This window comes from Ornithodoros turicata, chromosome 6, assembly GCF_037126465.1.
Source record: "Ornithodoros turicata isolate Travis chromosome 6, ASM3712646v1, whole genome shotgun sequence".
Lineage (NCBI taxonomy): Eukaryota > Metazoa > Arthropoda > Arachnida > Ixodida > Argasidae > Ornithodoros > Ornithodoros turicata.
Genome location: NC_088206.1, coordinates 33,492,070 through 33,519,888, shown reverse-complemented (window position 1 = coordinate 33,519,888; position 27,819 = coordinate 33,492,070). Strand labels below are relative to the sequence as shown.

Here is a 27,819-nt window from a genome sequence, read left to right as displayed (position 1 = left end):
ATTGTCAGTATGTACAATTTTTAATAACATTTTGAAATGTATCCGGAGATCTTCTCTGTATACGCCCTGTATACACCCTGTATATATCACCCTGTATATGCATAGATAATTTATCGATATAGAAGGTTTTGATATTTTTCCATCACTAGTAATTCGTCTATGCATGTTTGGGTGGCGACACACAACTGTCTGCCAACTCATATTTTGGTAGGCACGGTACTCTGCAACGAGGTTTTGAAGCAGTACAAAATCCATCGAGCACAGGCAACTTCCAGTCGAGTCATGTGCCTTTGCTCATCCAAATGTGTCCCAGAACCGCAGACACCATCACAGCACACAGGAAACTGAAGGAAACTTGTGGGTGAAAGAACGATGTGGAGAGAGAGCAACATGCCCTACTTCTCACAAGCGCCTTTGAAGTCGTGCGCCTTGCAATTGGCTGACCTCACTTACCCCCTACGAGGAATAAGAAGAACGCGCATGGACATTTTATGATTCCGCAGTGCCGCAACCCTGCTCCTACGCAAAGGCGTCGACTGCGAAATATGTGTTGTCATCGACGATAGTAGTTTCTTTTTATTTCCCTGGTGCAGTGGTTTCCTGCATTGTAGAATGTTTGAGATGAAATGTACCCCAACGAACAAAATGTCACTTTTTCTGTTCAACCACGGTGCAGAAGAGTGAGAAAACTCATTCACGCAGACTGAAATATCCTGATAGTGTGTTGCTGGAGGCGGACCTATCCGCTGCCATCCATCCTCCTGTGTGAATGCCTGGCGGGGAATGGGAGTTCTTGATCCGCATCATGTCACCGTGCGAAAGCGGATTTCTCCCCGATCTGGTCCAACGTTGTCTGGTCCCTCGCGTGAACCCGCCCTAACTGAGGTGTGCAACGGGTAATTTCATGAAGCTGTATTTGACGAAAATATGCGCGTTGATATCTTTGTACATTTCTACCGTGATTGCCTGGTTTCTGAGGAAAATTCAACATATGGAGGTTTTCCCGGTCTGTTTGGAGGGACTGTCGAATCGGACTTGGCAACACTGGCGACACTCTTTGACGACAACTGGGGAGTAGTGTGTAGCTGTAATCATTTCGTCCCTCCTTCAGTTCGCAATTGACTAGTGCTCAGACGCATACTGGCAACCTCAATTTTATAAATCCCTCTGTGTGTATTACCCGTAGTACCATCCGTACACTCCGGTCAGATTTGTGCACCAGCATTGTACAGCAGATGCATTCAAACAGCAAGATTTACTAACTAAAAATTACATAATTACTGCATATAGATGTCAGTGACTCGAGAAAACAATAAACATAGCACAAATATATAACAACAACGCAAAAACAACAAAAACACTCATACTGGAAAAGAAAAGAAACAATAGGCCATAACTGTCCCAAATTGAACTGAGACCTTCCGTCAGAAAGTCCGACACTTTACCTTGCAGCAAATCTAGTTTTTCAAAAATCGGAAATCGGATATGCGGCTGGACTCTTAAACAGATTTACTGCCCCCTGCCACTTTCATAAAGTGTACCATTCGATTGCCCTTTGTTGGAAATGGCATACTGCAAATTTACCCGACAAAGTACGTCACGGTTATTAAATAGCACAATTAAATTGCTAACGCTTACAGAGCATGCCGTGATCTGCGTTGGCAACAACAAGAACGGCTACGTCGCCCTGTGGGAAAGTCAGTGATAGGATATGGAAATTGTCTGCTTTTGCACGCGCTAGTGCACCAGCGTGAGCAACGGACTTTCAGAAGTGACTCGGGGCCGCGGCAACTCTCGTACATTTTCCTTCAGTTCTGAGGCGAAAAACGCCATTCTTAGAAGTGACCCACATGGTGGTTTAGAACGACTATGTTAATCCTCCGAGATAAGTTAAAAGTCGCAGGACAACCCCGCCCACAATCACAAATCTGAAGTCGCCCGCCATCGGCGCACACGGTCGCATTATAGCTCCGACCAAACATATATTACGCGCGCTTCCATTACACTCCCCATTGCACACTGATAATGTTTCGAAATGAAGTATCACTGATGACGTACATGGAGAAGGAGTGCGTGTTTATTTAAAAGCGTATTAAAGACTCGCGGAAAGAAAACATGTGACTTAGATCGAAAGAAGTGACAGGGCGCTGACAAGCTGGTGCATGATGAGAGAGGCAGTACCCGAGACGGGGAGGGAGAGAGACGACACAACAAGAATTCTCGAACACAGCCTCCACACAGCCTCCAGCTTCCACGTATCCGATTATGCGCCACATTATCGGAGACCCCACAGTCAATGCACGAACTACATTCTCCGCTCGTGGAGATATATGTCAGAGTGTCCCCATTTCGAGAGCAAAGGGGATGACTCAACCCAAGGTCCTTCTGCAGGTTCCAATTACCATGACAACGGCAACGTACCCGCAGGCCGACGTCATGCGTGACGTTGCATTAGAATGGAGCACAGGTTTCGTAGTCTGCTATTACGGCACGTTTCGACAAATTCCTCGAAAACCACTTGGTTATTCTGAATGAAACTTTGACGGTTGTATGTGTACGGTACTCGTGAACATAGTATTGCTAAGTTTCGGAATAGCTCCGGCTGTACGAGACCGTCCCTTTAAGGGAGTATGGAACTCGAGACTCTGCTTCGTACTTGGCAGCTTGTAGTTATTATGTGCTGAATATGACAGGAGCAAACATTAATCCAAGTGTTCTCACTGTGCAGTTGCACGTACAATTTTTGTAGTACCTTTCAAGAAAATGTTATTTGTGAGCTTCGTGTATTTTAACCCAGAGATAGATATCGATATTGTTTGTTCAATCCAGGATTTGTTTTCTTGTTTTGCGTGTTCCTCTGTCTCGGGGGTTTTTTCTTCCATCTGTTGTATAACTAGCTAACCTGCATCTGTCTTGAGGGCATTTCCTTATACCACATCGACTGGGACGAGTTCAGATTGGTTCAGCTAAGCACAGCATGAGTTTGCACCAGAAATAGAACAGCTAAATCAAAGCAGAAATTAAAAAGGCATCACGAAAATAACGCCTGGAGAAGTATCATGATGAGCCGGAATACAGGTTGATGCCACTGACATACTCAAATGATTAGTGTCTGTGATCCACTTACACGCGATGACAATGTGAGGCCATTTCGTTTCTTATCATTTTCAATAACCGTTGTAGTGGGCTTTTAACTATCTTCAATGTGCTTCAGTAAATTTGTGCAACTGGCATGTTTCCTTCAATATAAGTCACGTTCTGCGACATTTTTAACACGTGTTCTTTCACACTTTGCTATAGGTGCCGTTTGGAGATGTCTCCATTCATCCATCAAAGTATCCATTGTGCGGCTTTCACGTGATGTATTATAGGCAGGACCTACTTAAATAGAGAGCTACTCTATTTAAGTAGGTCCTGATTTTAGGAATATGGTGGCAGTCCACGTAACCACGGTCCTTCAATACGCTTTCTGGTCAGGAAACTCCGCTCTAATACAATAGACTAGGTCACTTAGGGACAATTGCTCCCGCTTGGGGCGATCACGTTGTTCGGGAGGAGACACCCTCGTGGAGCAGACGTTTCCGCAGCACTGCGTGTTTTCAGGGAATATTTGATAGGCTACTTTTTAAAGTTTATTTCGTGTTCATAACAGAAACAATAAATTCTCGAAGCGATTCATGATTTGAGCCGACACATTTCAGTTCAGTGAACGTAAATTTGCAGATTTGACGCGTATATTGCAACTTTCGTTGTTGTCTTTCTTTGACACGGAAAATTTTAATTTTGCTCTCACTCGGGGCTCTCAGTGATGGTTGAAAAACATTGTTGCATTTTGTTGCTACAATCCAGTGATATATTGTAAGCTACTGACGCTTTCCGTAGTTATTGCGTGAGGGCTAAACTTTCCAAACGCGTGATTTTCTTGTTTTCCTCGTAGCAGTTTGTTGTAACTTGAACAGAGATAAAATGACGAGGTGATTCTATTTCAGCACAGACAGATAAGACTTAAGAAGAAGTACGTATAGAAATCCTGTATTTTAATCATCTAGGATGATCTCTGGTGGTATGAGAGCCGGGGGATACACATGCTATAAATCGTATGGCTCGATCGTTTTCGGCGAGGGAATATGCTTATATTGTTTGTTTGTTTTTATGTGGTGCAGTGCCATGCACAAGGTTTAACGTATCGTAGAGAGCAATTTTTACACACTTTGGGAAGAGATGATGGGGAAAACTCGTTGTGAGAGATCACAACAAAACCAGCAGGCACAATGATTGGTGCCTCCTGAATGTAGCTTGGACGAATACTCTGTAATTACAGAGGAAACGATATGTTCCAGGTGCTGATTCCAACAGGATTCAAGCCGGGTTATTAAATTAACACGATAGAATTTCCTCTTCCTGAAGTGTGGCCTGATAGCACTTCCCAACTATAGAATTTGGCTGACAAGATTCAGATTTCAAATTCGGCGGCTACACTATCATGGCGTTGTAGATAGCCTCAGCACATGAGTCAGATCAGTTCCAGGACATTTTACTGAACAAACTATTTAAAATGGTGGAATGGAGTTTTATTTGGGAGGTCAGAAGGAAATTTTGGGTTTGCCCAAAAACTACATTTACGAGAACAACACGGTGGTATCTGGTAACAAAAAAAAAAAAGACGAAAGAGATAAGTAGGGGGAAGGAGAGAAAATCTCTTGTGTTAGCCTTTCTCTTCAAATTCAGGATGAAGACAAGGAAACTATATATTTTTAGCTCAATACACGGCCATGAATGGGCTCTAGAGTCTGTAGTTTACGGTCTGCAGAAACTTTTGACGCATTGCAGAAGCATTGGAGAAAGAAACAAAGAAAAATGAATAGATACAAAGATAGAAAAACATCGCCCCTCCCTCTGCCTGCTTCCGGTGCAGCAAAAACTAATAGGTATGAGCGGGCTTCGTTTACTAAGCCGACATGGCATTACATCTTTACCCCCAAGTTGTTCCCTAAAGCATGTTATTGTACTGATACCATGTTGAGTGATATGTTTTTGAAAATTTTACGGTTCTTAGTGTTTGATGCTACACATGTCATACAGTGATCAACTTGAAGGAGCTCAACAAACCACGCTCATCGCAGTACATCTCCAATAAGACTATTAGCGAATGTTTTCTGTTTATTCCCGTAGACGAAGTCATCTCTGTTTTTTAGACAAAGAGAAATACTTTCATTCAGTCCTCGTCAAGTTAAGGGTCCCCTTCCATGAAGAACATATAGCCCTCCCGAAATGCTGCACGCTCGAATCAGGCGAAGTCCCCTTTCTATGTGTAGATCATTCTTATATACGAACAGAGTGCAAAGATTGTAATAAACTTCAAAGATATTTAAAAAAGAACCTCTGCTTACGCACTCAAAACGCAAGCCCAAAGAAAGCAAGAGTGTACACTTGCAAACACCCATAGAAACACTATGCAAGCCATACGCACAGGCACCGGTGGACATGAAAGTTTTCCCCCGAACGATCGCCGCGCCACCATGCACCGCTCAGCCGCCGAAATGAAGTTCTCGCGCGAGTTTCCTGACCAGAAAGAGTATTGAGTGACCGTGACGTAACCCAAGACACATTTCATTCCACCACTGCTTTACGATTTTTTTTTTTACTTTCTTATGTGTGTTGGATGTTATGGTATGGTTGTGATGACACGACAGTTTGTTCGTGCCACAAGAGCCTATATTTTTTGTAGCTGCTATGACACTCCGCGTTGCTACTCTGAGAGCGCGTGTGAAAGTTCTAGACAAGTTCTGCAAGTATAGATGCCGAGAAAAACAGTAAGGAAATGCAACACACTTTCATTTAATACCTATAAAATAGCTTCAGGAGGAGGGGCTTCTCGCTAGGTTTTTTTTTTTAAATTGCGCGTTAGCATCACGAAGCAACTGTGGCTATGAGCAGCATACAGACGTGGGCAGATTGAGAGAGGACAGCAGGAAGGAGTGAGGGCCAGGAGGGGGTTAGTATGCGTCATGGGCCGACTTCAGGGGGAACTGTGCCGACATTCGTCTGGAAAGGCTTCGGAAAATCCAGGGGAAACCTCAGACAGCACAGCCGGTGACAGGATTCGAACCCGTGTCAGCTCCCGGTCTCGGCGTGGAAAGCGATCATCCTAACCACTATGCCACGGGAGCTGGTGCTAGCAGGTTGTGTGGGCCTTTTTTCTAATATATTCAACTGAGCATCCGCAGCTATCCTACACACAGCACATCAAGATCACATGGTCTTTAAGCTCGCCCTTGTGGACTCCTACAAATTTATTGCGCGCTTTATTGTCTCGCTCTGGGGAGATGACAGTGACCACCCAGCTCATACAAGGGCAAGTCATACCACACTCGGATCCTGACAGGATAATTGGTGCTACGAAAACTCATACCAGCACAATCCATACCAGGAAAACTCGTACTGGGAAAGATCACTGTGATGATTCCGAAAATGTTTGAGCAGACAGCCAATGGAATCTTACTTTCTGACGATTACCTATTTCTGGTGAGTCCTAAGGGGAAGGACAGTATTATGGTATTTTGGAAGAGGCAAAGACGATTAATTTTATAGCAGAGTGATAGTTGTGAAGGTAGAATTTCATTGGTGCGATGCTCGCGGTTATAATTGCCATGAATAAAATGTGCAGCTCATTCTATATACATTCTATTGCACGAATGAGTGACCCAAATTGCTTGACCAAACAACGATTTTTGATACTGTTAGTTTCAGATTTACAGAGACAAGGAAGGAACTAAGGTTTGACTGACATTGTTCACGATCTACTCAATGTGTGTTTGCCACGATGCTCACGATTTGTGTATATTCTTACTCAATCTGTGGTATATATATTGTGTTTAGCCTGCACTTGTATCACAAAGTATAACTGTCTCACGTGTATTTTATTGTAGTTGAGTTATGTCTGTCATTCGCAATGTTTTTGCGCTGTCCCTAGCAGCCCCTAATGGGCCAAAAGCACGAATCAATAAATAAAACAAAAATTTATACGCTGTGTGTATTCCTCAAATTTTGTGGTGCATTTTAACAATTCCTTAATGTACTCCAGTGACACGTTATATGTGTGAATCTTTCTTCATTTTTGTTTTTTCAATATAAATCACACCCCGCAACAGTTGTCCGATTTTTCTCGGTATAAGTTTCCCTTGTAGGAACTGTCCAGGCATCAGTTGCCCTGGTATGAGTTTGCAGGGATAGAGCTGCCATGATGTTCCTAAAATGAAAATTACACAATGGACTGAGGGATATATAGCCTGCACACATAGTAAAACTGTTAGCCGGCAAAATGCTTTGATGGACATGAGACAATTGATGTTCTGAGGCTGGAACAAATAGAAAGGACAAATACGTACAAAGTGTCGATCCCATCTGTATGAATGTGAGTATGGGTGAGAAAAATGTAAGAGTGAAAGGGGATGAGTGAGAGGGAGTGGTTGGCTTGTCCCTTCAGATGATGCACCCTTGGAAGTCGCTGGGGAGGTGTGTTAGCTTAGCTCAATTGGTAGAGCCCTGGACCGGTAATCCAGAAGATGTGGGTTCGAGTCCTACAGCTGGCTAACCTTTTCAGTGACTTCCATCTTTCATCATTGTTTTGATGGAAACGCCTGAAAGGGCCATCAGTCAGGAACAGTGTTTCGGAAAAAAATCACCCCGTGTCTCAGACGCAAAAAAAAAGAAAAAAGATCCCTATGGAAATGTAAAGGAGAGGTACTCATGTGCCGCAAGTGATTAAAAACAGAATCAGCACTTCCAAGATATGGCAATATCGTGCGCATTTGAACGCACATTTCCGACACACGAAAGGGCCTTTCATGGGCTATCAATGATACCAATCTGAGTGTCGCGGTACAAATTGTTATGGATAGGCACGTGGTGAGGAACTCTAGAACGTGCATGGCAAGTTTGCAATAGAATTTACTATGCATCACAGCCAAATGTCAGCCAACTGAAACAGAGACTGTAGCATTGTCTCTCATACAAATAAGAAAATTCCTTGTATCTCCAGCACCAAAGGCTCGTAAAGCACTCAACGTCGATATATAAGGAAACGTGGCTTCTGAGTTTCCCCCTCCGTGCATTACCCGAAGCCCCCTTAGTTCGGATTCAACGATTTCGCACTTTCTTCGATTTGGGATGAAACTACCCCAAGGCAACGTCCGTACCCTGTGTGCCACTTTTCTCACTGTCAGCTATCCTGACATCTGGCAAAGCTCAGCAAAAATCAGGGACCCGACACGACGAAGCAACAGATGGAGCTAGATGTGCGTGTATGGAATCTGCAGTTTCGTTGTCCTTTCGCACGGCTAACCTCCACTGATGCTGCAAGTAGGAAAAGCAACGGCTACAGTACGAACAATTTGCTGTACTGTGGAGGCTGGAACGAGCGTCCAACAGAACCGAAAACGAAATCCTGGATACAAAAATATGGGCTTTGCACATATACGGATTGACGTTAACAGAAGCTAGAAAGCGACATCCTGAGCATACGGAAATGAAGAAATAAACTCTTCAACTTGTCGTTATCCCGTAACGCGCGTTAAATGCATCATTTCGCCCATGAATCACCAGGAGCTCTGGCGCGGGAGCCAATCGCAAGGTGGCATTCAAATTCCCGCCTAAGAAAGAAAGAAAACGTTTTCACGCGCATGCGCGTGAGGTCTGGAACGCGCAAAACTATCGCCTGTGCATATGTAAGGAATAGCGTTGGTGGTTCTGCACACTCGCAGAACATAAATGGGCTTCGCGCATTGCGCAGAACCACATGGATGGTTCTGCGCCATCGCTACTACGCTATCCCTTACGTACGCAAAGGCGACAGCGTACGAGAGTATTCTGAAACTCACTAATAACGACAACGTTTGCTATGTGAGAGTTGATGATCGCTAGCTGCCCACTCGTGCTGCTGTGACGTCGCATTCGACTCCCGTTTTGTCGTCTCATCACAGTCGCAACCTCCAGGTGGCCGTTCTTCAAATTGTCATCCCATAACACGCGCCGCGCTAAATGTGGCATTTCGGCATTCGCCACGAGCTCTTGCGCGAGCCTACCAAAGGCGCTTCAGAACGCGCCAACTTTAAATATAACGATACACTATGTGAAAGTTCAAGATCGGGGCCCAGGTGCGCAGTAGCTACTTCTACTACTTTTGGTGTCTCAGAACTGGCGCAGATGCTGCCAAAATAGCCTAGGCGCGATATGACGCAGTTATACCACGGGATTGCCGCTGTTTGGCGCCAACAGCGCAATGGTGATGATCATCGTCAATGATCATGATGGTCATCGTGGGTCAATTGACCGACCTATGCTGGCAAGACTTGCTCAACTACATCCTCATGGATCACCTCGAGCGCCTTACTACCAGCCACGGTCACCCCAACCGCCAACGAATTGACGCTTTTGGCAGCAACACCTCTGGCTCATGAAAAGCTGAAAGCGAGCCTAACATTTCTTGAAGTCAAAGCATCGACAAAGATGGATAACGAAATTCAAGCGCTTATTAACGTCGAATTACTCTAGTATGAGGCTTGGTATTTGGAATCCACCACTACCATCGTGTCCTACTATAGATTCTTCGCAGCCATTTCACCCGACAGCGGTCACGTCACACAGCTACCGTCAACACAACCTCCTCGACCTGTAATTTTACACCAACTATAAGCTCAGAATCGACTCATTTTTTGAAAGGCTTGCCTAGGAAGTGTTCATAGACCAATTTCGGGCGAACTCGCGACCGAGAACTTTCCCAGCACCCCCCAACAAAAAAAGAAAACTTGCAACACCCCTACCCCAAAATACCGGCCCGAAAGGCCAAAAACGCCGCAAAAGCAGCACACACGGGCGTCACGGTCAACAAAACGAGGTACAGTTTGCGATATACTTGTCGAAAATCGACAGTTTGCGGTTTATCCTGTCTGAAATCTACCGGTGTTGCAAGAATGTTTCTTCCAACTAATAGACACGTACGGCTTGCTACCCAGTACGCGTTTTAGAACGTCTTGCTGGTTTTGGAGCCTTCGTGCTGTGTTGTTTACGTGTCTTGCCCATTGCTCAGGCTTGGCTATCATGGAGTACGTGTTTATTAGTCGAGACAAACAATCTTGCAACGCCTGGGGTTTTCCAGGCCGGATAAACCCCAAACTGTCGATTCCAGACAAGTATGTCAAAAACTGTACCTGGTAACCATTCGCGATGGCGGAGCTATAGAGGGACAGATTATTATCAACCAGAACTGTATATGACTGGGGCGGAAAAACTGAATTGGGCAAGAATGAATCAACGACTCTCTATTCGACCAGTTCTTGGCGCTACACGAATGCATGAGGAATTTACAAAGCCTGCGAGTACAGACTAGTGAATACTCCCTACTGCGGAACTGCAACATACTAAACATGTGACCGGGCTATCAGATAAGCCCGTGCAGTGCTCTCAGTGGCGATGGACAAATCCTCTACACAAAAGTATGTATAGTACGAAACCCACACGCTGGACCAAATGTACAATAACGACATCACTTATAAACTAGTGCTAGTGCTTGAAAAAAAAAAATGTACACTGAACCATATCAAATCCCGTTGAACCACATAAGCCATTACTAAGAAGCGTACTACGTAGGTGGTGAATATTATAGGATTAGTAAAAATAAAGACAACTCACAGACAGAGGCCTACTGCTGGGAGATACGCGCTAAATATAAACCTCGAGAGGACGAAGCAAGAGCCGTGTGTTTGTGGCATCCCTTGATGCTACAAATACACACAGCGAGGTCTTTTTCTTTAATGGTCCTGAAACTAGTGCTTCCATCTACCTGTAACCGGCGTAAAGGCTCATTCACATATGCGTTTGTTGAGTCGGCGCAGCGTCCTCTGAGACGCGAGGAGTATCCAGACGCTTTTTGAGAACCGCTGTTCCACAAACGCTTTTCCATCCAGCCAGTCGGAGAGCTCGCGGAGGGGTGGAAGCGGCTTCCTTTTGGCGCCGGCGGGCCTCTGGGCAAAGCAGTTCAATTTCATGAACTCGTTCATTCAGTTCAGTTAACTTCAGTGAACTGTTTAAAAAAAAAAAGGTCGTTCATTCGTTCTACTCTTCGTGACGTCATACCACCGCGTGACACATACACGTGCTGCTTGTGTCGTTGGGGGCATAGTTGGAGCTGCGCAGCTCTAGCAAGTTCAGCTTCTGCCGTCGAATAACACAGAGAAAGCTAAAGCTGATACCGCAAATTTAATACCCATTAATGAGAGTAACAGACAGCAAATTTCAAATCAACCTTCACCGAATCTATCCAAACCAGCCCGCGTGGCTCAGTGGTCACGTCGAGACTGGGAAGTACCCGGGTTCGAATCCCGGTGCCGGCTGTGCTGTCTGGGGCTTTTCCTGGGCTTTCCTCAGGCGGCAGTTCCCTCAGAAGCCGGCCCAGGAGGCACTTCATTCCAACGGGGAGCTCTACCACTAGCCACCTCGTCTATTCTTCGTCTTTGTCGTTCTTCGTCGGAAAGTCTAAATGAAATCATGAAATCATCCAGCTTCAATTGCTGGACAGAGGCGACGCGACGCACGGGCACACCTTCCTCTATGCGACACCTGCGTAGACCAACGCAATTTCCAAAAGAAGGTGAAATTATGTGGAGAACAGAACGCCAACAACACATCTGAATTCTTCATGAGAAGAACTTCTGATGATTGGACCCGTATGGGATCCGAAACGTCAAGTTTTATGTTGTTTACTGTGTTGCTTGCCGGTGCGCTGAATTTATTAGACATGAGAAGAACGCGATAGATACAGCTCCCTCAAAGGAGCATGGAAGTGACATTTAACATGACTCGAAATTCTGCTTCATTTGTTAGTTTGAGCAACTTTCTTTTAAAGAATTTGTCGATTCTTTTGACTTTTTCTATCCGTAAAGCAGATGATAAACGATAATGCCACACCAACTTAGACAGCGTAGACTGAGTGTCGTCTGCTAGGGAGCGGCCGTGTGTTGAAAAGGTCGCCACGAGCGGCGCTAACACACAAGGTTTGCAGCGCCACCTGGCCCAGCGCAACAGCGGGCGCGAGACACGAGAGCTCCCGAGCCTCCCGAGCAGTCTTACGAAGAAAGATGGCGGCGTATTTGGCAGAGGTGGATTTGGAGACGGCAAACAAAGACTCCGTAATACGCGCCAACGCATTGCACTTTGCAACAGAACCTTCGAGACCATCCTCGAAGTATAACCAGTGTTGGATCTCACGGCAAAACAAGTTTTTGCGCGTTGCTTTTTCTTCACTGGTAGGGTAGATGTTCTTTCGGTATCACTCATCACAGCCACCAAAGGAGCACGCTGAAATCACTAAAAAAAATACAGATTTCCTTGCAATAAGCAGACCAGCGCGCATCAGACAGCATGGAAGAGACGGAACACGTAGCATACATCCGTAGAACAGTGCTCCTAGCGGATTCTCCCGCTATGCCAAGGAGAAGGCTGCGGGCGATCCTCACACCAGGCATACAATATCTAGCCATCTTGAATTTACTTACGGACTTCCTACGGCGGGGCGGAACGGCGGTATCATCTTCCTACCGGCCGTGCCGGTATAATACCGGCCTGATGGCAACCCTAGCCGCGCACTACGTAGAAGGTAAAGAGCATGTTGGTTGGAACTCATCAAACGAAGAAGTCACCTTTGTCGAGAAACATGCCCTCGGGTAGCGGTAGCGAGGATTTGTGTCAAATAAACCTGGGTTTCTAGTTGAACGCCGTCCGTGTCTGTCGTGTTTGTGTTCGTCAGGGCTGGGCAAGATACTTCAAAAAAGTATCTTCGATGCCGATACTCGATACCCTCAAAAATTGTATTTCCGATACCGATACAAGGTACAGAACCGAAATTGATTTTCGATACAGATACTCGGTACTGTATCGTCGATACTTCGATTCATAACTGAAATCCCGAATATAATACAGCTGGTGTTATGATTAGCGAAGTTTACATCACTGAAATAAGAATATAATAAAGCTGGTAATATGATTAGGGAAGTAAAAACATTTATTCGTTATTTCTAGAGCCTTTAGTGTATTTTTATAGCGCAGTTTTTCTGACAGGGCTTGAACGTATCCGACCGCACGGATTCAATGAAGCTGCACTGTCTAAGCAGCTAGTCTTATTAGAACTGTAGACTGAAGCCATGGGTACGTTGAAACGATCGCATCAATAAGCAGCCTAGCAAAAAACAATTCTTTAAGACAATGTTCTTCGTGCGTACCGGTCTGTGAGCACTTGACTATACATACGAATAGACCTGAAACTTTTTTTTCTGCTGCTTTTATCGTTCGGTACTGCAGTACTTACCCGGTAGCCTCTGACTTTGCCTCTGACTTGATTTTCTTAGTTGGCCGTTGTGAATTGTGAGCTGTAGAACGGGTTACAGTGCTCAAGCTAAGCCGGCGGTTATTCTTTCCGCATGGCAGACGCGGAGTCCACACTTCAAGTCAAGTGGACGTGTTCTTGCGCACTGAGGAGGGGGACATCGGGCAGCGCAGTTCCAGAAGCTGTGATGTTGGTTCTGTGTAAGGCGTTTTCGGCGCGCCCGCCGTAGAAAGAGACGGAAGAGATCCTTCTGGAACCAACTAGAAGCCGCGCGCGCCCACGAGCGCGTCCCAGGGCAGGGCCCAGGGCCTCCTCTCCGGACGACCTTGACGATGGAGCGCGAACGTAAGCTTAGAACGAATTTATGGTCGACATGTCTACGCCGCTGCGGCCTGGCTTGTACTACCGCCTGAGCGAGCGCCGCCGACCCTAAGTCTCACAACAGCCTCAATATTTGCGTCTTTTTTTAGTATCGAGTATCGTTAAAATACACGATACACTAAAAATGTATTTTGGATACCGATACTCCGATACTCTCATTTTCGGCACGCGATACCTAATACCGATACACAAAATGTATCGAAAGATTGTATCGAAGATACATGTATCTGTGATACTGCCCACCACTGGTGTTCGTCCACCACGATGCGTCGCCGAGAAAGCACGAATAGACCTCTACTTGTTTGTAAACAAATGACGTCACAGTGTTCGACAGCGCCACGAATTTGGTAGAGTTGAACTACGTTCAAAGCTAGTGGCGAACAAGGTCACGCAGGAAAGCCACTGTCTTAAGGGGATTACGATGATCCCTGAAAGGGACACGACCTTGGGTCCTACTTTTCTTTCAATAGGAGGCAGTGAACAATTGCCAATTCGTGGAATCCAGCTCTCCCCTTCCGATCTGTTTCGGTTTCGATCTGTCTACCAACGTCATGATGACGTTTGTCGGGTAGAGGTCTATTCAGCTGAAATCGCCCGCAGAGCGCTGTCGTCACTTCCGCACTTCGTTCGCAGACCATGGCGCAGACGATATCCCCAGGGTTCAACTGATTTCGGTATTATCGCTGCTGTGTTGAGTAGACTTTTCATGCTGCTCTCATTTGTTTTGAGCAACGACCGCTCGTCAAAAACGCTTAGGAAACATTCCTGGGTGGGTTTCCGCGAATCTGCAGTTGTGAATGTAGAAAGGCGCGTGTAAAAAAGGGAAAAATAGATTTCCCCATTTTCTGTCTTTTTTCTTTTTTTCGCTAATAGAAAAATCGGGAACTCAGACTCGATGAAAAGCATGGCGGCAAATGATGTGCAATGGTTCGTTGTGCTTTGTTTCTATGATGTTGTTTTACGCTTGATACACATAACCAACCAGCCAAGCAAATACAGTCGACACTACGTACAGTACGAGAACACAGTAGCATTTTAGTAGTTATATTATTTTTCTCTTTGGAATACAGCGTACTGAGGAACGTAGACCGGGACAACGTCACACGCGAAATTGATACATTAGGGAATTGGCACAGGGAAATGTGACGGGGTTTTCATTTCGTCATTTCGACTGGGACATTTTACTCAACGCCGTTTCATCGAACGCCGATTTATCATCTCTTGCCTTTCGTCGTCCCTCGTCTCAGGATTTTACTGTCACGCAAAGACAATTCTCCAAAGCATCGGGTCCGCAATCAGTTATGAAAAGCAGAAAAGCGTGAACGCAAATACAAGAAAACGTACATCTGGTAAAAACGTCTGTGATCTTGTCAGCCTGCTGGCCGGCATCAGCCCGACGCTATCATCATGTCTTCGTGTGCATGTGTTGTTGTAATCTTGTATTTTGTTTCGTTAGGACGGATGCGGAAATGTTTTCTTCCCTGTCCCGCAATATTTATACTTGAGCCACTACACGAGGAGTTTCTCGTGACATTCGCACTTTAGGAATTAGCTAACTCTAAAATTAGCCGCAGGAATACCGCTGGTAGCCTGAATAACGCGGTCAGTCGGGGACATTTTTGGGGCGGGAACGGGACATTTCGGGGTGAAAGTTTCGGTGTACGGACTTTTTTTTTGGGGGGGGGGGGGGGGATATTGTTTCCTACAACCATTCTTCGCTGTTTGCGAAGGCAACGCCGATAACTACTGTCATAATAATAATAATTCGAGGCTTTACGTCGCGAGACAACTGCGATCAGTTACTGTCATGAAACAGGTTCTCCGTTCATGGGCTTATCCCCTTTACTATATGCTGAGCCTATACTGATATTATGACAATAACGTGAAGGTAATGAAGGTAAAGGTAATGCTATGAGCACGATATGGAGAAATGCAACAAAATAAAAGCAAGCTTCTCACAGACACGTAGCTGATTGACGTACTGTCACGGTGACTTCCCTGAGAGAAACATGCGACGCATATGACACGCTACTGCTATTTCCTTTTCATGTTCACTCCCAAAATCGAAAATTCTCTCTCCACACCCAAGGTAATCGTGTATAGCTTTAGAACAGGTTTGCTAGCCAATTTTAGATAGCTTTTAATCATGAGACCCAAGTACTCATAACATTGTACTCGCGCGCTTTAGCTCGAAGAGGAAAAGTCAGCTCACCGCGTGACTCAGAAGAGGCACCCGAACATATGTATGTATATCCAATATCTTGTACATCCTCGAAGGAGGAGCAGCAGTCGCCAAGTAAAGATGCTCCAGAGCAGTCGTGTGTTTTGAGCATCTAGACGAGCGAGAGGTTGTCTACACATTGAGCACGCGACCATTAGGATATCCCGCGAAACGTTCGTCCTGAGTGTCAGCTGGATAGACTGCTGGGAGGGGACCTTGCCCCAGCATGATAAAGTTCCGAGGGGCAGACACTCAAGACCCCACGTAGTTGTGTTAGTGTATATCACACAAACGAATGTCGTTGACTAACAACGCAGTGTGGGGTTGGTATGACATTTGAGATATTCCCTGTTCACAAGACACAGAAATTGCAAAGTTAAAGGGGCACAATGATGGTAGAGTCTAGCACTGTTTTTTGCCACTTGACATATATTCACTGTTACTCGTGTACATAGGAAAGGATATGTATTACTAGGAAGGTACAGCATGTGAATAACAAACAATTTTGTATGCAGCCGCACATATGGTTCAGAAGATTAGATGATGCACTACATAGTGGATGTGAAAGCATACACAGGGTGGTTCACCAACCACGATAGAAATTCATAGTAAAAAACGTAGGCCCCGGAGAGACATGTGGTTAAGGGATTTTTTTCTGCCAATAACTTTTGCCACATATTGGTAGCATTTTTATTTCATTTCAATTGACAGAAAGTTAATTTCTTGAACTGAACTCCGAAATTTCCCAAGGCAACCTAATGTTTTCTTTGCGGAAATGGGTTCCCCGTGGTCATTTTACTCAGTATAGCACATAATCCCACTCGTAATGCAATGGCAATAGCGAAAATAAATTTGCCGAAAATCCATGGAAATGAGCCCTTGGCTCCGCCTCTTTTTTGACGGCTCGTAGTTTGAGCGCAAAGCTGCAAAGAAAGGAGGTTACATTGACACGCCACACGAGAAGGGAAAGGGTTGCAGCCATCGGGTGACCTCATTTTTGATAAGATAGTGTTGAGGCGTGAGGAAAGGAGTCGAGGGCAGGCAGCAGGAAGAATAGCCAGTTTACTGGGCAAGAGTGCGACTTGAATGAACGCGGGTGGAAGAATGATGATGCGTGCCCGATGAGCTGGGCTGGTCACGAGAGGCGTGACCTAGCATCATCGTCAGCTACAATAGCTCTGATTCCCGCACTCACCGCGCATGTTTCTTCCATGGGTAAGGCTTATAACTCTTCCTCCCTCGTGGGGCGTGTCAATGTAATCTCCTTTCTTCGCAGCTCTGTGCTCAAACTATGAGCCGTCAAAAAAGAGGCGGAGCCAAGGGCTCATATCCACGGATTTTCGGGAAATTTATTTCGGCAATTGCCATTGCGTTACGAGTGGGATTATGTGCTATACTGAGTAAAATGACCACAGGGAACCCATTTCCGCAAAGAAAACGTTAGGTTGCCCTGAGAAATTTCGGAGTTCAATTCAAGAAATCAACTTTCCATCAATTGAAATGAAATAAAAATTTTACCAATATGTGGCAAAAGTTATTGGCAGAAAAAAATTCCTTACCGTATGTCTCTTCGGGGCCTACGTTTTTTACTATGAATTTCTATCATGGTTGGTGGACCACCCTGTATGTTGTACTTCATGTGCGATGGTTATGCTAAAGCATAACTTCCATGAAGACTATAGTTAAACGGGCCCTGTAAGACTGGCCTTTGTGAATCGCTTGGTAACGTGTCTCTAACTGTAAAGGGAAGAGGCAGTAGAGAATGCTGCAGACATGGTTGCCTCTTACAAATTGCTTATCATGTCCTACATGATAAATATTAAATACAAAGTGATGTGTGCAAACATTCCTGTGAACAGAATTAATTTACAGGCTGACCACTGATGTCACCCATGATGACAGTCACATAAATTGCCTCTATCACTTTTACTCCCCATGGGTTGAGTTGTGAGTTGAAACGGCAGTCTACAGAGGCATAAGTACGGTTCTTTGTTTTCGGGTTTTATGATTTTTCAAATTCGAGAGGGAAAAATTGGGTGCTATTTACACAGGCGAATCCAGGGAGAATTCGGGCGCTATGGACTCTGTTTGATATGTCACCAGGCAATTTTCGGGTGAAACCAAAGGCATATGAAACAAGCCACTGCTGTGACACTTGGGCGAGAAACAATAATCTTTATATTGCCAGAGCTCCACAAAAGCTCATCTTTGACTCCTGCAGGAGGGGATCATAAAAGGAGGCCAAATAGATTGCCACAAACAGCTTTCTTTGCTAATATTATGATTCACTTTTCCGACGGTTTACCAAGAACGACAAGTTGAAGAACTACAAAGATTTCGGGTAGATATCGGATTTTTACCCAAATTCTTGCAAATTTGTGCGTGTGTGGGTGGGTGGGGGAGAGGGTACTATCGTGAAAAATCGGGTAGAACCCTAAAACAAAAAACCCTACGGTGCACCCGTTCATTTGATTTCTAGAACCTGTGCTATGCCCTCACTCTTCAGACCCCCCGAAACAACATTTCTAAGTATGTGCTCTGGTATTTCTTTTGTGTCTGCATGATGTGCAACCACATAGCTTTTGGAGCTTTCGTGTGCATGTTCTGTGCTTGATGTCCATTAAGAACAAAATGCAGATGTTAGACATCAATGCAGCAGTTTGTAGCGCGGTGTTGGGAGCGTGCGATTCAAAGAAAGCGCCTGGTAAATGCACAGAATCCCACAAAAAGTTTAACATGTGATTGGTATTTTGTTTTACATCGCTCGTTGTTCTATGATACCATTGACGGTGTTATACGAGGGGTGTTCAAGTCAAACTGGGACTTTCTGTCTCCTGAGCGTACAAATGGCTCGCGCTACTCCTTCTTCCTCATTTTCACACGCGACAGGCGTGGTGGTCCAAAGTTTGTGCAAAACAGAAGACACGTGGTGGTCCAAAGTTTGTGCAAAACAGAAGACATGTGCTGGACAAGATGGCCGACAACGAGGTGAGCACGCACATCGAACAGCGAATTGTCATGAAGTTTCTCGTGAATGAAGGCGTAAATCATTTGAAATTCACAGAAGACTTCAGGCTCAGTATGGCCACGATACACTTAGCCTCAGCAAAGCGTTTGAGTGGTGCAAACGCTTCCGAGACGGTCGTACATCAGTGCAGGACGATCCCGGCCGGGACTGCTCAGAGCAGAGTGTTAGAGCACTTGAGAACATCAAACTTGTGGAGTGCCCGATCCTCAAAAAACGACGGATAACATGACTCGAACTGGCTCGAAATATGGACCTTACTGTGGGAACGTTGAACACTATCATTCATGAACACCTCCAGTTTCCGAAAGCCGGGCCTCATCACCAAAGGAGTCCTCCTCCTACAGGACAATGCACGCCCGCATACTGCACATTTCACGACAGACACCTTAGAGGAACTTGGCTGGGAGTTGCTGCCACATCCCCCTTACAGTCCAGACCTCGCCCCGAGCCATTTCCATCTCTTCGGTCCAGTGAAGGCGTTCCTTGGGGGCTGCCACTTCAGCTGCGACGACAAGGTCAAGATTAAGGTCCAATCATGGCTGCTACGCGCCGGTAAGGATTTCTACGCTGCTGGCATCCAAGCCCTCGTGAAACACTGGGACAAGTGCATTAGTGCAGCTGGAGATTAAGTTGAAAAATAAAACTAATTTCTCGCCTCTAAGTTCATTTTACGTTTGCGAAAAATGAAAAGTCCCGGTTTGACTTGAACGCCCCTCGTACATTGATAAATCGTACGTAAAACTTGTCCCGTAGCATTATGAGGTTTCTCATATACACAGCACGCTTTTTTCCTGCAAAATAAAACGTCGGCATTTTGTTGCTAAAATGACTGTCAAAACATCAGTCATTTTCCTAAGATACTTGTCCCTACATGGGACAACTGCTGCAAAGGGACTTACGCAAACACGAGTTGATACAAACTGTTCCAGCTCACAAAACACAAACGACGTATTCCAGTTACAACATCACACAGAACTTGGTTCACCAATGAATTTGCAGCTGCTGCACTGTTTACTCATTGCGGAACCAGTGGAACCCGGCTGTCCGCCATCTTCATGCAGAGATACGTGAAGCCACAAAAAGTCGTGGCTGGAATCCACTGACAAGTACGAAGGCACGTACACGCCACAGTACCCATTCGGGTGCATCTACATCATAAAACATGCGTGCGCCCATGTGTATTTCGGAATGAATTATCTGCCTTTTTACATGATTCTGTACCGAATTGGGAGAATGAATGCTAGAGTTACGCATACAACGGCCACACAAAGGAGAGGCTAATAACCTAAATATGCGGAAAGGCTTTCAAGACTGCTCATCACACATGCAAAGTAACTAATTTTATGAAATATCAAGTTTCTACAAAGTAGTCACGTGTAGGTGCTTTTGACCGGATCCTACTAAAGTAACCATGCTCTACATATGAGATCATTATGTTAACTTACTCGTCCGTGTTGTCTCCCGACACATTATTGGTATCATGACGAGGAGTATCCGAGTCACATGATACATCCCAGCCACTCAGAGGTCTCGGAGGAACATTTGTCGTCCTCAGTACGTCAGTCAACTCCAGAGGAAAAATCTTTGGCTTTGGTGGAAGTGGTGGTTTGTACTTGGCTGCTGGGGAAAGAGATAGAGTGAGCACCGTAAATCCCTATGTAATGTCTCATGATAAAATTGTGTCAACTATTAGCAACGTATGAGCTGCAAGAAACGTCTCAGTGGAAAAGCCTAATATGCAATCATCCAAAAACCCCATGCAGACGATAATATGTTAGATATATATGATCTTGTTTGATCAACGGTTAATGTAAGTTCATTTCTGTGCGCACTCTTGTCTGCTTTTTGTAACAATGAAATACTTTAAATAATGCATAATTTTAGCTTAATTTTACATAAATGATGAATGTGATTTCTTTTTCAGAGTAAGCTAGAAATCTTGTGTAAAAGAGAATAACAGAAACCTATTTTGTATTTTGCAGAGAAAGGTTTGTACATGTACCCATATAGCAGAACAAAAACTTTTGTATTTCTGTTGACTTAAGAGTTCATTCTACAGTTTACCCTATTTGTTAGCATTCTTACTGTATTTTTGTGTTCATCTGAAACAAATTATCTTCATATACCTTTACATGTTATTGCCATTGCAAAAATGCAACAACTCTGCTAATGGAGTCAAAATTTGGAAAATGTCAGTTGGATGAGGAAGGGGGAATATATTGTGCCTTACTGCGTACAAGATGTGTTCATCACAGCAAGTCTCAATTGTAAGACTCAAGACTCTCTCAAATCATACAAAGCAAGCCAGCAAGTATCAGTGAAGTTGATCGCATGCAATATCGGAACCACAGGTGTACGTAAAAGAATTCTGTGAATGAATGTGCATGTGTGAGAGACCAATGTTTCTGTCCAACACTGCTAAGCCATTTGGATTCACTGTTTCCTGTGCTATAGATATTCAAGTTTATGTTACGTAGCAGAGCTTGGAGCACTTCCTTTTTGACACCCACAACAAATTTTGGAAAGTGTAAGCAGAACACCTGGTTACCATTGTTACTGTCACATAATACATGGTTCCCACTGAATTCTGGAACAAAAATTCAAGTGCCTTTCAAGGACCTTTCAACATTCAGCCATCATTTTGCCTGGGATGTAGAACACAGCTTATGACCTGGGCTTCAACATTTCACAAAATATTTATAAGCTACAGGTATCACAAAAGAGAATACAAGGGGCGGCATGTTAAAAATTATAGGATTGAAAAGGAAGGTTGATGAATACAATGGAGGGTGCGTTCATTTCTTGCACTTCAGTTCTGGCTCTGCACAAGCTGAATTTGCCAGAGCAGCTCCACGAGAATAAGAATATGCAAAACCAGAGGTTTTCCATGGACTAGAAAATTGCAGGGTTTCCCAGACCTTGAAAATAGCATTTTCAAATTCCAGGGTATTCAAGGGTTTTAAGGACCAGTGGGAACACATGTTGGCAATATTGAAAGTGCACAAGTTGCAAAGTTCATTCAGCAGATTGTGTGGTATGAAAGGCTTTAAGGGAGCATGGAAGGGACTTGGAACATACATTTTTTTACTGCATCATATTAGAATACTACCTTCAAGAACAGTGACGGGAAATATTTCCTTTGGGAAGCGTGAATTTACTGAGAAAATTGCTTTGCAAGAGCGCGCAGAGCAGCGACAACTTCGCCCACCAGCTGCTCACGTCTCGTGACGTTAGGTGACAGAGGACTCTTCAATGACCACCAAGAGTCACCTGCTAGCGAGAGCGACCGGTTGAGACGCAAGAAGGGTGGTGCAAAACGCGACTGCAAAAAAGAAAAAAAAGAAGTCGCACGCCTCAGTCTTGGCGAGGCACATGACAATGCAGACTGGCAGCCGAGGAGAGCAGGTTTTCTGACCCGCGAGATTGAAAGCTGTCTTGTGCTCCAGGATTACGCGCTGCACTTGTAGTTTTTGTGCGAATGTGTGTCCCAGGGCTTGTAATTTCTAGTTCTCCCGACATATTTCTACTCGAGCCTTCCCATGCGCCTTTAAAGGTACCGTAAAGCAGAGAAAATTTACTGCTTCAATAACCTGAGCTCTCATTACTCTTCCTCACAATTTTCGTCCCAATCACAATCACGTTTTTTTTATTAAACACTGAAAATTACGGGCAACACTGTTTCGAAGTTGCCACCAACTGCGCATTGCTCTTCAAGCACAGCGGCAAAACTACATTGCATGCACATAACATTGGGTCTAAACATAAGAAGTCTGCTACATAGCCATCAGGAGCTCCAAACTGAGATGTGCGCCTAGAGGTGTGTGCTGATGCTGTTTTCATTCGCGGTGGCATGAGGAACATTATGGGTAGGGTCTGACTTTTTTGGGTTAAACATGATTCCCTCGATAATTCCCTCCCAGGTTAGAGCGAATTTGGGTTAAACTCGATTTCTCCCTGAATTCCAATCATGTATATGTTTTAGCACGTATCACATGCACTATTTACTAGTAATTTATAGGAATGTGTGATGTTGATATTATTTGAGTTCAACAAAAAGTATGCGAAGTACATTTGATGTTACAACAAGTGGAACTTGTCCTTGTAAATCGTGAGGCATGTATGTTTGATCAAGATATGCAATCTAATCGTGGGCGGCTCGCTGGACATAAACCAAACATAATAACCAGATAACACCCGAATGTATCAGCAGCACCTGATTTCATCCCAAATTCGAGATTTTAAAATAGCACCTGATTTTTCCCTCCCGAATCCACTAAAGGCATTTGAACCAAAAAGGTTAGACCCTAGTTATGGGGCAGCAACAGGAATCGACATCATTGGCAGTGGCGTTCAACGTGGACTGGTGGCATGCTCACAAATACCTGTAGGGCCTGTGGGATTCAGTTCCTTTCCTCAATAGGAATCAAACTTATATGAAACTTAAATACTCTACTAAAGTTACTCTGTCTTAAATACTTTTGCAACTAACTTAGTATCGTACAAATACATTCACAAGTCAGTATTTACTAGTATCTCACATACTTTTTGGAAGTGACTTTTACTCATTTATTAAGTTACTGCTAAGATACATTCATTTTTTGGGGGGGAGAAAGGAAGGTTGAGAATAACAAACTCGTTGTGTTGCAGTCGTCCACTATACCATTTACATGTGCATGCATTTCATCTGAGATATTCTGTGGTACCCCTGTCCATTGGCAGTGTAACCTGCAGAAGCGGGTGGTACCCAGGTTTAGTGGACATGCTGGGTAACGTGTTGGCCTGAAGGGCATGTTGGTGAATGCATGAGGACGGTAGAAGACAGTGGAGAGGAGACAAAGCACGCAAGGGAGGCTAAAGTGCTCATACTTGAACGGAATAGCTGATGCATCAGATATATTTTAAGGTGGCTTGCTCGCTCACGTCCTCTCTTAGCACCTCGTAAACGCGCGAGCGACATTATCGGGTGAGATGAGAGCAAAGGAGGGGAGCAGGAAGCATGCACCAAGAATATATCGCAGAAAAAACAAGAATATTCGAACGAGTATCCGTTGTGGTCTTCACTTTGATTGTGTTTGTTCAACAGTGAATTTCACAAATTATAACTATACCTTGATGAGTAACAGATTTTTATAACTAAGCTGTGAGAGCAGCAAAGACGCCATTTATGCAGACGGGTTATGTGGGCGGTTAACATGGATACCTTGAAAAAGGCATCATTTCCTTGAGTTTGAGGGCATGAGGCAACACAAGAAGACAGAAAAACACTAGCATTTGTCTGTCTTCTTGTGTTGCCTTAAACTCAAGGAACTGATGCCTTTTTTACGCTTACACCAACTAGCTTGCCTCATCCTACTTTGCTCATAAAAATATTTTCTGTATATTTTCTCTTAAATATTTCAATATCTTTTAAATATTAAATTTTAAATATATCTTTTTTGTTTCGATCTGCACTCTAACAACGGGAGGTTCGTAACTTCAACATGAGCACTAGCTGAAGAGAGTGAACCCGAATAAAGCATTTTTGCTTCCACGATTCTAAGTTATGGCTTTGTTAAGTAGGCAAGACAGTTGAAAAATGTAAAATAGTGGCAGATGAACATTTTCCAATAACAAAGGGTGGTATAAAAGGGAAGTTCATACATGGCCTGTGTGCACTGCTGGTGTACATGGGATGCTGATTCGTTCACCTTGCATACTGCCAAAACTAGAATGTTTTCAAGAAGCAACCTCAAAAGATACTATTATGTAAGCAAATTCTACAGTGCAAGTTGAGCATATTCAAACAAGTGCGTGATGATTGACAAGGCACTACAAGTATGTGTTTGTTCAAACAGGTTTTACAAAACACAATTTTACACAACACAAAATGATATTGCAACACACACAAAACACCTTGAAATAATGCAAAACACACCATAGCGGCTAATAGCTATCAGTTGAGATTAAAACCCCTGTGAGACCACAAGATCTGTGTGTTTTCTTACACATTCTTGCAAGTATGTCAGCTAATATGACACATTAATGGCTGTCTCGATTTGTTGGCCAACAGGGTAATTGGGGCCTGTTTCGTCGGGGTCGGCCATGCGGGCACGTTACAGCTACCTCGGCGCACAACAAAACAATGATCGACACAAAGTATGATCGGTCGATTCCAAGCTGCACGGCCCCAACAATACACTGATGCCGATTCAAGTCACACCGCGCATACAACGACATGGCTGCATGAGCCCTTCCTGCATTTGAACTTTGCTCATTCTATGACACGTAATGCTGAAGCAGAAAAGTGATGCATTATCTGCGCTCCTCTTGCTTTTTGCGCAGGACGAGACCGAAAGGTGAAAAGACAGTGGAGCAAAGGGCTCGGGTGATACGAATATCTCCTGCGTGAGCTGGCCTTTGAAGACACAGCGACGTATCAACGGTGGCTCCATTCTGAACACCAACACATTTGAGCTGTCAGGTTACTCTGGTATGACTTCAAAATCAGCCGACTGCGTGTCTGCCGACAGTCGACGTCGTCTTCAGCTGTCGGTGACGTGTTGTTTTCGGCAGTCGGCGGGGGAAAATCGTTCTAGAGTAGTGTTCAACCCAAAAAGGAAAGGAAATCTACTCCGTCAGCTCTCATAATATTACTGCACCGGAGGTGGATGGATGAACACAGAGACATTGCTCTCCCTCCTCCGTCAGATAATGTAATCCTTCACGCTTACTCTGCTTCCGTATTGACTGTAAAGACTGGCCGCATGACACTACGTGAGCCCTCCCCCATGGCGGCGCTGCACTCTCTCTCCTGGCGCGCTATTGCGTCTCCTTATCTCCTAAGGTGTGTGTCGGTGATGGACTAGATTTCTTTTCCTTCTTAAGTTGGACACGAGTACGGTGTAACACGGTCATTACATGCACGACATCACCTTCATTCACACAAATAATTATTCAAAGCTCCAAATGACTGAAAACAGCGCAACGCAGACGAGCACAGAGGGACATGATACAAGTGCTCACTAGCAACTAGTACAGGAATAAACCTACACTTAAATACCCAGGACAAGCCAGGTGATGACATTTACCTTTGCTATAACACAAGTTGATACACACCTGGCTAATATCTTTCAGCTACCCAATATGATGGGATGTAATTACTTCTGTAGTTTATTGTCTGTCATCTCGATCTATTATCACAGCGGAATGGAACAGTGGTTGGCACCCAGACCTACAAGGGTCATTCAAGGTCTCTTAAAGGAGCAGTCTAGAGGCCCCCAACTTTGTTTCTGTTTTTGGTCAGTATGGAATGTTAGGCGGCCGAAAACAGTTTTCCCACAATTAGTGCAACCGTAGCAAAATTGGGACGCCTGCAATAGCTCCCCGAACCTCCCGTGCGTGAAACACCCTCCTCCGCCTTCACGACAGACACGTGATGAGCGCCACCACGCTCGTCACAATGTGACGCAAGTGGTGAGGACGCTCCTCATTGGACCTGAGATCACATGATCGAGGTGAGCAACATCGCGCAGGCCGGAGCGTCTGCTACTGCTTCGGAGACACCATGCGTTCTCCGGCTACGTGATGTCCGAAACGGAGGGTTTGAAGGCTGTCCACGACACAACCATGATTTTTTGGGACTGCAGACACCACGGGAAGAACAAGTGGTGTAGCTCGAAATTAACTGCGCTTGTACAGCGAAAACCTCGTGCTCCCAGACAGTGTGCGGCCTGTCTGACCGTTTTCACCGCGCAGTTGGTTCAGTGGCTAACAGGTGGTGCCACAATACCGCCGCCATTGCTTGCTTACTGCTACTGTGAATTCTGAGATTGTACAGAAACCATGGATATATTACTCTTGTGATCGTAATCTTATTTTCTCAGGCTGCGTACATGCTTTTTTTTTTTTTTTAGAAAACGTGATATAAATCATATAAAGACTAGAAGTCAACAGGAAACAGCTTGCAATGTTCGTAGCAGACGGTTTTTCCCACGAACGAATGTGGGGCTCTCTACCACCAACGTCACAGTAGAGTGGGTGTGGTCTGCAGTTGGAGCACTCCGGCCTGTCACAGCGGCAGCGATTTTCCAAATTAATTGCACTGTGGTGAAACAACTTTGAACAGAAATATTTTGTGGGAATACTTTTCACATACTGCTTTACAAGATGACAGCAGTTTTTTGCCATGTTAGATACCACTTTAATGCTCCTTTAAAGTAGCACAGAAGTCATTTTTAACACCCAGTTTTCTTCCTATAAAACTGTTAAGTTTGCCAGTAAGATGCACCATGCGAAGTAATTTACACCACAGAGTCATAATTATCGCAGAAATTTAATTTAAAATATGCCGCAAAAAGCGACCGTAAGCAACGGTGGTGAAGAGCAGTACCAGCCTGTGATCTGCCTGGAACCTCGCACTGACGCTATAAGGAGAACGCTCCCTGATTGGCCTAGAGAAATGTTGTGTGCTACTCCGCTGTCGTCTGCTACTTGGCTGTTCGGGGTTCTGATAAAGCCTTTCTCCTTGCTCGGTAATGCTTCGGCCGCTCCTTCTATCCCCAATTCTCCGGGAAAACTGGCAAAACAGGTTTACGGCGGCAAAGGGACAATGCGCTGACCCCCACTGACCGGCAAACCAGAACGAGTCTCCTTATGCAGTCATCGGTGACGTGCCATCATACCTCCTCATCCTCGTTATAGCTGGAGTGGCGAGTTAAGGGTGAAGGCGCGGAGCTATGTTTATGCGAGTCTTTTTTCTGGGAAACAAATTGCACACATCAAAACCTTTCGCGCTATTCGGTATAATGACACACACACTTTCATCAGATGTCT

General features: G+C 44.7%; 1 protein-coding gene across 4 annotated transcripts in view; it reads right to left on the bottom strand.

The window, feature by feature from the left end:
• Nucleotides 1-27,819, bottom strand: part of LOC135396527 (FYVE, RhoGEF and PH domain-containing protein 6-like) — a 164,516-nt gene that overhangs the window by 126,063 nt on the left and 10,634 nt on the right. For 2 of the 4 annotated variants that reach the window (XM_064627553.1, XM_064627556.1), the window contains exon 2: nucleotides 20,454-20,628. In XM_064627553.1, coding sequence (XP_064483623.1) covers nucleotides 20,454-20,628 — 175 coding nt within the window. Of the gene's footprint in view, nucleotides 1-10,689; nucleotides 10,785-20,453; nucleotides 20,629-27,819 lie in introns of those variants that run through there. The other 2 variants (XM_064627554.1, XM_064627555.1) reach the window with 2 other exon arrangements.